A 9,898-nucleotide genomic window follows, 5' to 3' on the forward strand; every position below is an offset into this window, starting at 1 on the left:
TTCTCCGAACTTATTACTTCAATGGAAATCCGTTTGAAACGCCTAACGTCTTATATTAAAAGTCTTACGAATATGCTTGGCCAAAAGTCGTCTGTAAGTGAGACCAAAGTGAAAGCGGCAGCGACTTATTCAACATAGTGTAACCTTAAATGGGCGTGACTTCGGTCCAAGTGCGGTTGCATTGCAGCGCACATACAATGGCTGCTCGAAAGATAGGAAAGCAAACAAATTTCAGGCCCGCCGCGTCTAGCAAAAATATGAGAAAAAAATTATTAAAAATTCGGAAAATAGTTGAAAGTCAAGAAAAACACAGCAAAAGGGATGTTGAAGCGCCCAGGGTAAGTTTCATGTAAATTAAGCATACCGTTACTCATTTCTTGAATTAAAATATCGGGGTTATTCAAATTATGAGAGACGGGTGAGCTCGGGAAAAAAGTTTGTGTTAATCTCTGCCCAGTTTGTGACCACAGAGACGAACCCGGCTTGGCTTCGGCATAAACACCTTTTAACAAGTTATGTCCAAGACAGTGTTACCGCGCACCTCTATGAACTCTAATGACTGTATTTAAAAAAAAAAAATAGTACAGTGGTTAAGTTGATGAAGTTGATCGCAGCCTGCTGACGGTATTCACTGATAATGGATAATAATGATGAACCATTAGTTTATGAAAAAAACTATAAAATCTTATTTTCTGGTGTTTCCTGGTGGCTGCGGTGAATTGTGTTCACGCGACGACTTCAGTTGAGCTTGTCAATCGATCATCATCGATGCAAACCATCTGTTGTCCGGTCTTTACAAACATTCTTCGTCGGCTTGATGTCATTTTCTACCGCAATCATAATATTTATAGGCAGTTCGGGTAACTGACGTTGCTTTCGAGCCGGGAATGATAAGACGCCGCTTGATAAAATAGTAAAGAGAGGTAAAAAGATATGTGAAGGCTTTCCTGACTTGTCTGTGCAACATGTGTCACAGTTTGTCGCTGACAGCGGCCAACAAAATTCAACTTGTGGTGATTTTATTTTATTTATATATATATATATGTATAGTGCTGCAAGTGATAGCGAAAGCAACTTGGCATTTCTGAGCTGGCTAAACATTTCCAAGCAACTCCGTGCACGTGGGAAGCCTTATATAGCCTACGTGTATACTGATGATTTATTTATTTGTGATATTGTTTGCTGCTTGCCCTGAGAATGCGTATTTGTTGTTGTTTTTGACTTTGCTGCAGTTGTTGAAAATTATTTGAGCAGAAGTGATAAATGTTGTCAGGTTTCCCGTCATTACATTAAAATATTTAAATAAGAACTGTACCTTATTATTTTTTGTCAAAACAAAAATGTTCTTTATGACTAAATGCAGATGTATAGCAGTTAAAAGTGAAATACAACTGAACTATACATAGGCAGTAATTATTTTGCCTACCACTAGAGGGAGCCCGCATATCACTAGTTGTACCACACTTTGGCAATCACTGGTCTATTCCGTACAGTTTGTTTGTATCATCTCCATATAAAAAATATTTTCTACATAGTTTTACAGGTCCCACAGGCTTCAAGCACAGTTAAATTGGTCAAAAGATAGTCTTAAAGTATCCCTGAGCACCTGTTTTCACTCTGTCGCTGTCAAGAAATGAGAGACTGTTGTATAGCGTCACTTTAGGAGGCGATTCTGTTGTACATATTGTGTAGATAATATGTATGTAATATTGTGTAGATATGTATGTAGTCTGGATTTACATTGCAGTTCTTCTCATAACGGCAAGTTATTCAAGTATACTTTAGCGGCCATTGTTTAATTGCTTATTTGAGCACCTCTCTCGCTTTCAATATTGTTACATATCTATTTTCAACAAAACCTTTTTTTTGTAACATTAAGAAACAAATATTTGTCGCAAAGATGATAAGAAGTTCAGAAAAATTGTCAAAAAGCAAAAGTTTTGTCCTAAGACATCCTTTCTCCAACACCTCCAAAACAATTCACACGTCCTTATACCATCACAAAAATCCATGTGAAACAATAATAAATACATGTTGGAAAAGGTTAAGCAGACAGTAATTTAAGCGGACTTGTGTCAATGTTGATTTTATTGAAACACAGCATTTTATAACCAAATATCTTTTTTTAAACAAATGCTTCATTATCCTATTCAACACAAAAAACCCTGAAGCCATTATTTTTTTTGGGCCAACACCAAGTACACAGTGGCAAAAACCACTACAACAGTTATAGATATGATACAGTCTCACTGTATCATAAGCCTAAAAACAAGACTTGTACAGTTAACCCCCATTTATCGCATTTACAGTAAAAATGTGGTTCTTTACGGTCATTTAAGTATCTTAAAAGTAACAAGTGAGTTTCTGGTTCGAATCCCTGTTGGAAATGTTGTCATCCAACTTCCCTTGCTCGAGTTGTGCAAAAACGTACTGAATAGTTCACAACCTGATAAGTAACCATTTGACCTCGTGACATTTACTCTCCGTCTCTCTCAGGCCCACGAGCCCGGACGATGCTGAGGACAAAAAACTGGATAAGGTACTTACATCAGCACAATTTGGAAAGTGCGCCTCTATCCATGTAACTGGTCTGCCTTAAGGTGCCATGGCCACAGGAACCCAGGGCCACCTTGACCAAGGTGTGGAGAAAGCCAAGCCCGCGCCACCCATGGGGAGGCGCAAAAGAGCGGAGGGGAAGCCAAAAAGGAATTTCCCTTGCCAAGACTGCCAGAAAGCTTTCAACAGTCTGGAGAAGTTGAAGGTGCACTCGTACTCGCACACGGGCGAGAGACCGTACTGCTGCTCCCACCCTGGCTGCACCAAGGCTTTTGTCTCCAAATACAAGTTGCTAAGGTACGGATAAGCGGCCGTGGATCTTTGCTATGTTGCGGTTGTAAACCTGTTCTCGGTATAGATCTTTTTAATGACGTCATAATCGGTGCTTCCAGGTGGCAGAAGGTGATTGATTACAACTGACTTGAACCAAAAACAAAAAGCTAAAACTTTTTTGGTGCTTGGGGTTGTTGTAGGGGTACACACATGTTGGTTTACCAATAGTTCCACCAGAGAAAGCCAAGTTTTTGCCACCTAGAAGTATTACAAATTAGGGATGCACGATAATATCGGTGGTCGATCATTATCGGCAATTATCAACCAATTTGACGGCATACAGATAAACCAGATTAATGGGAGCCATTATCAGCAATAAAAGTGAATATTTTGCCCACAATTTGATAACTACATTATTTTTCATGTACAATTATTGCCTTTGAAAACTCATTTTGCTACGTGCTGTCGACTGAAGATGACATCAACCTGTGCTGAGGAAGTAGGTAACGACCAATCATGGCTCAGTTTGCTAACCAAGCCCAGAAAACAGGTGAGCCATGATTGGTCGTTACCTACTTCCTCAGCACAGGTGACGTCCACTTCATTCGACAGCAAGTGGGAAAAAAAATCGTTTTTGAAAGGTACTGATTGAACATGAAAAATAATGTAGTTATCAAATTAATTCTGGGCAAAATACTAACTTTTTACTGCTGAAAATGGCTTAATGAGTCAAGTATCCCTTTAATAAAGAAATCGGGCCGATAATTATCGGCAATTATCAACCAATTTGACGTCATACAATTAAACCACATAATAAAGAAATCAGCCGATAATATTAGACTTGCCGCGTTGGTCCATCTGTTGTGTTTGTGGCTCAAGTCGTGCCTAACTCCTCAACCCCTCCCTTCTCCTATGGTAGTGTCGCATGTTTGTGACGTCATAATGCGCGCGACCACGTGTTCACAGAAGATGCGACATGGCAGCCGGCAGTGTGGGCTTTCTTTGCTCTCTCACCAAAATGTTACCCTCTATAGTTTATTGTTGCATTTTTAAAACATGACTCAAAATGAGTTAGTTACTAGTTGTCTTGGAACTAGAGATATCAATAAAATTCAGCTTCTTGGTGCTTTACACAATATTTCAATGTATTTGTACCGGCACATGTTCGACTTATGGTAGGACTCGAAAGTCCCATCCTATAAAATTATCGGCTTACTTATCGGTTATCAACATCGGCGTGGTTTATCGGTATCGGTTGAAAATAGCATTATCGTGCATCCCGACTAAAAATGTCTTCACTTGACAATTGCCAATATCAGAATACTGAGTGCTCATCTGGTGTCTCTTTCCCAAGGCACATGGCAACTCACTCGCCGGAAAAATCCCACAAGTGTTCATACTGTGAAAAAATGTTTCACCGCAAGGATCACTTAAAGAATCACCTCCACATCCATGACCCGTATAAGGAGGCATTTACATGTCAGGAGTGCGGTAAGAGCTACAACACCAAGTTGGGCTTCAAACGCCACCTTGCCCTTCACGCTGCCAATAGCGGAGATCTCACCTGCCGAGTGTGCCTGCAGCCATTCCCGAGTACCGGAGTACTTTTGGAACACCTCAAGAGTCACGCCGGCAAGTCCTCTGGTGGGACCAAAGAGAAAAAGCATCCCTGCGAGCATTGCGAGCGGCAGTTCTATACCCGTAAAGATGTCCGGCGCCACATGGTGGTTCACACGGGACGTAAGGACTTCCTTTGTCAATACTGTGCTCAGAGGTTTGGTCGGAAGGACCACCTCACGCGTCACGTTAAGAAGAGTCACCCTCAGGAGCTGCTGAGGGTGAAAACTGAGCCGGCCGATTTGCTGGAGCCTGTCGCCTATGACTTGCCGTCTGGGGGCGTTAAGGGAGAACTCCCAGACACGCTGACGACAATGCCGCACCAGCACAACTTCTACACCGGCCCCATCCTGGACTCGGAGCCTTTCCCCAACGCCGCACACCTGCTCTCTTTGAAATACCCGTTGGGCTCCAACATTACCTCATACGCCGTCTCCTCGCAGGAGAGTCTAAAGGGAGAACTGGAGAGCTATCTATTGGAGCTACAGAGCGGCTTGCCCTCCTCATCCTCTGCGGCGCAAGATCCGCAACTCCCCATCTGCAAACTTGAGACGGGGGATCATGTGGACATGCTGGAAGAATCAAGTGAGGAAAGGTCCTTGTCCAAAATTGCCACGTCGGTGGCAACGGCTGCTTTGGCAAGCGACTCGCTCGCGTCGTCGTCCTCCTCCCTGATGGACTTCTCACAGCTTTTCAATTTCTTACCGCTGCACGGGCCCTTGTACAACCACGCGGGGGGCTGCGAGGGGCAGCACACGCTGAGCGAAGAGAACGTGCATCTCCACCTGCCCCAAGAGCCTTCCGAAGGCCCCGAGGCTGCACAGAGTCCACTTCAAGGTCAAGCTTCCTTTATTTGCAACTTGAGCGCGCCCACCACATTGCCCCGCTTCCATCAGGCTTTTCAGTGATCCAGTAAGGTTTGAGCATGACACACACGTGACATACTATCACGTATTGAGCGGGACAGTGAAGCTCTGTTTATCGCGAGGGATACGTTAGATCGTTTTAACCTTTCCACATACTTTAAACGCACTTAAAAGGGGGGAACAAAATCTTGACAATATATTCTATGCAGCCTCACTAGTCTAAATGCGGTATTCTGGTTAATATTGTGTTAGTGGAATGTGAGTTAAGCAGCAAAATCCAGCAGTTTTGAATCTAAATCAGAAGGCGGCCATTTTGTCACTTTCTGTCGACTGAAGATGACATCAATGTTGCTCAGGTCTCGGGCAAGAGCCAATCACGGCTCAGCTTCAGAAAACAGGTGAGCTGTGATTGGCCGTTGCCTGAGCCCTAAGCAACTGTGATGTGATCATCAGTAGACAGAAAGTGGCAAAATGGCCGCCCCCTGAGATGGATTAAAACGACTGGATTTTGTTTCATAACTCATATTCCACAAATGTAATATTAATCAGAATGTCATATTTAGACCAGTGAGGTCACATATAATACATTATTGTCGAGAAATGTTTAAGGTTGAATTCCACTTTTAACATTTTAAAACACACTATGTAAAGTATTCTTTAGCTCCTGTTTCTTGCTGTCAAAAAATGGGAGACTATCGTATGACATCACTCTAATGACATCACAGTTCGTCAAATAGGCAGAGTGTTCTTGCTTTAAGCTGTTCATTCATCGCTCCCAGTTGAAGTTAACTGTAAAACTGACACATAAAACAAACTATAATTAAACATTGTATATTTAAAGACCCCGTAAAGTGAATTGAGAGATTTGTTGAAGATATTTGCTAAAAAAAATGTGCAAAGACTAGCACTACCAGCAGTTGGCCCTAAGTTGTGCTGAATTGTGGCGATGTAGCTTTTAACTGTTGTGCGCCATTTCTTTTTTACTGTTTTTGATTTGTTTGCTTGTTTGAGCGTGGCTAAAATAGCACGAGTACACTACATAGGAATTTGTTCACATTAGCGGTTGTGAGCTGCTGAGATATTATTGCTAGCTACCACTACAGCATGCAGTTAGCTAGCTAGCTAGCCTCTTTTTATATACGTAGCAATAAAAAAAAATTGCCATTGAATTTGGCAGGGTTATTAACAACAGTCTTCTCTGTGACGTGTCATATTTAGAAGACATTTATTTTTACTTTACAGAGACTTTAAACACTAAAATGTTCAACCGAACATACAATAACGAGTTTGCTAGCTTAATGCTAACATCATATGAATCGCCATAGACAGGTTAACGTAATTAGCATCAATTTTGTTTTTTTAAGTATACAATATTTAGCTCTCTTTAATTTCATGAGTCAATTCTACCGTAAACTTTACTAGTTGTAAATAAACAGCTCGAAGCAAGCATTAAAAACACCATCAAAACAATCGCAAAGAAATGTGTGAGGAAATTCAACACATACAATACATGAATGCAAATGACAGTTGAGAAATCATTCCCACAATCAGGTTTTGTTAATAAATCCAATATGGACTCGGTCGTTAAGATGTGGCAATTTACAAAGATTTTTTTGACTGAAAAACATTTACAATTTAGTTACAAAAATGTGTCTTATGAGAGGGGGAAAAATCTGCTGGTTTTGTATACATTCAGTTGGAGAAAATGTTTTCACCATCATTAGCAAAACTGTGTCTCGAGTGCAACAAACCTTCACTAAAATAAATATAAATGTCATTGCAGATGATAAACGCAACCAACAACAGTACTACACTTACACACTGGGTTTATGAATTTGCCCTTTGGGATGTGGACATTTTTCAGAAATATATACATGAGTAATTGCTATGTTTTTATTACTCCGCCTGACTTTCTTTGGTTGACACTTATATAAAGATCGAGCATTCTTTGAACATTTTTTTGGTGTTTAAAGATCAGGCATTCTTTGTACATTTTTTTTTTTTTTTGCTTGCTTGCTTGCTTGCTTGCTAGCGTTTGTATTTGACTTTAAAATGGCAGCTGGTTCCAAAATGACTAGGCCGTTGTATTGACACCATCCCATTTGCTAGTACTTAACACATCATAGGCTAAAAACAGCTGCTGACTATTTACTTGATCAAGATAATCCATTCCTGTGATTCTACTTTCATCTGAATCAGTACACGTGTGCCTAATTCTGATAAATGATTAATATCATCCAAGTATAAGCAAAGGCAAGTTTCTTGTGGAGGCACGTAGTTGCCAAAAAAGTAGAAAAGTAAAATAGAGAATACTCTGTGAATAAGGATGGCAAGGGGAAAAAATGGGAGTAGTATTTAGAAAAAGTTTAGAAGTAATAATCATAAACATAATAAATATCATATTATTAACTAATTCACCGCCTTTGACGGCTATAAACGTCAAAAATTCATTTGAACTATTTCTATTAGTTTAACTTTTTTTTCCACTTTTGTTAACAAAAGTATGAAAACCCAGATTTTTTTAATATTATACATTTAGAACAGATATAACATTTGTGATTAATCGTGAGTTATCTATTGAAGTCAAGCGATTAATTATGGATACAAATTGTAATCGCCTGATGCGATTTAAAAAACAAAACAAAAAAATGTTAAAAATTAGGGGCATCAGGTGATTAAAATTTGTACACATAATTAATCGCATGACTTCAGTAGTTAACTCACGATTAATCACAAATGTTATAGCTGTTCTAAATGTACAAAAACAATTCTAGGTTTTCATACACTAGTTGACAAAAGTGGGGGGAAAAAATGTAAACTAATAGAAATAGTTCAAATGAATTTTTGACGTCTATAGCCGTCATTGGCAGTGAGTGAGTTAAGGATGAGGTACTAGGAACTACTGAGTATTATAGTCGTGCGTTTGAATTTCTATTTTTAATAGATTTTTGTATTATTTCATACTTGGGCAGTTCAAAAAATGCATTTGAGAGCTTTTGTTAAGCTTTGTAAGTTGTCCCCTAAACCAAAGAAAATCAAACATGACCGCTGTAGACTTGGCTGCTAGCTAGCTGCTGAAACATTACTGTAGCCTTTATCTGTATTTATATCTCATATCTCACCTCATTCAGCTAATTTTTTTAATGTATACATACAGTATATACAGTACATCAATTAACCAATAAATTGCCGTATTCGATTGGAATTGGCTTCTTTTTTTTTAAATCCTCTTCGTCATGCTGTTTACATTTTGACATCAAGAGAGAAAAACAAGGTGTTGATCAATATTATCTTATCATTGTGAAAATTCTAGACTGACGAAGTAGCCACTGTGCGGAGAGTGTCATCAGCAGGTCGCAACAGAGATACAGAGAGACTGAAAGTGTCACAGAAAGGAATAGTGGTGGAATCATGGGCTGAACACGTTCATCATTTTGTCATGTTTAACACTTATGAAATCAGAGCAATAGTAAATGGGATATCGTGATTTACGACAGATTAGCTTTATCGCGCCTGCGTCAGAATTGTAAATCAGTTTGCTTTCATTTTAAGGAACTGTTTCCACATTACAGTCAAGAAAAAGAAAAAAAAATGTTGATGTGTGCCACATTTCATCAACCAAATGAAGCAAAGTTCAGTAGCTAAGATCCGCCTTTGCTGTCATTTGAAAAACAAAATGAGCAAAATGAAATTTGCGTATCGGTTATACAGCTAAGATGATAGATGCCTTTGAATTGTATAAAACGTAACTTGTCTCCCTTAAGCATGTCCAGTATATCACCCGCACTTTGCAAATACAGATGTTTAATTGAAAAAATATATATGTGGAAAAATTTTATTTCATAGCTGAATGAATGATGCCACCAAATAGTATACAAAATTTAAGTTCAAAAGTTTTGCACTCAGACGACATGGAATAGTTAAAATAAAAATAAAAAAATAAAGTAGGAAACGTATTAAAATAAGCACCCACAGAATGTGTATATTATAAAATATTTTTATATTTGAATTGTAGGTTTTTATTTTCAAATTATTGTGTATACTATATTTAGCTCTGTGTAGTATATTTTTGTAACCACATGACCTCTCATTCATTGCATTCACTCATGTTACCGTATGAAGTAACTTAAGCCAACTTTAAAGATAGAGGGACTAAAAATCATTTAAAAAAGATATCCATATTTAAAATGCCTTTGCAATCAATCGCTATAACATATCGTCAATCGGTAATTGAATCTCTACTCCACCAATCATACCCTGTTCACCAATTGGTGATCGCTCAAGATACAATCAATAATAGTAATAAATTCACAAAGGCAAACTTTCGTAAAGGCAACAAAAAAAAAGTGATGTATGTAATAATTCCATTGCATACCATACTTTGGACTGCAAAAAAAAATAAAATTGCTTGACTCACAATTAACAGTGTTATCATTTGCTGTACCTCACAAGCATCTTGTTTTAATGCATAGACGCTCCCACGATTCACTTTTACGTTGCCTTGTTTTTGTCCATTTCCTTCCTCAGTAATGGGATTTGGTGAGATGAGCTTTTTCAAACACCGATTTGAATTTGCTTCGTTTTAA

General features: G+C 38.8%; 1 protein-coding gene across 1 annotated transcript; it reads left to right on the forward strand.

Moving 5' to 3' along the window:
- Window positions 1-69: 69 nt before the first annotated feature.
- On the forward strand, window positions 70-5,545 carry plag1 (pleiomorphic adenoma gene 1). Its single transcript, XM_086066256.1, has 3 exons — window positions 70-338; window positions 2,497-2,853; window positions 4,184-5,545. Exons 2-3 carry the CDS (start codon window positions 2,606-2,608, stop codon window positions 5,352-5,354), a joined length of 1,419 nt encoding a protein of 472 aa, XP_085922382.1. The 5' UTR covers window positions 70-338; window positions 2,497-2,605; the 3' UTR covers window positions 5,355-5,545.
- The last annotated feature ends 4,353 nt before the right edge of the window (window positions 5,546-9,898 follow it).

This window comes from Leptonotus elevatus, chromosome 21, assembly GCF_054856555.1.
Source record: "Leptonotus elevatus isolate MCC_2025b chromosome 21, RoL_Lele_1.0, whole genome shotgun sequence".
Lineage (NCBI taxonomy): Eukaryota > Metazoa > Chordata > Actinopteri > Syngnathiformes > Syngnathidae > Leptonotus > Leptonotus elevatus.

Coding starts and splice junctions, on each gene's coding strand:
- plag1 (XM_086066256.1), top strand. CDS start 2,606: ATGGCCACAGGAACCCAGGGCCACCTTGACCAAGGTGTGGAGAAAGCC. Junction 2,854..4,183: donor TCCAAATACAAGTTGCTAAG/GTACGGATAAGC, acceptor CTCTTTCCCAAG/GCACATGGCAACTCACTCGC.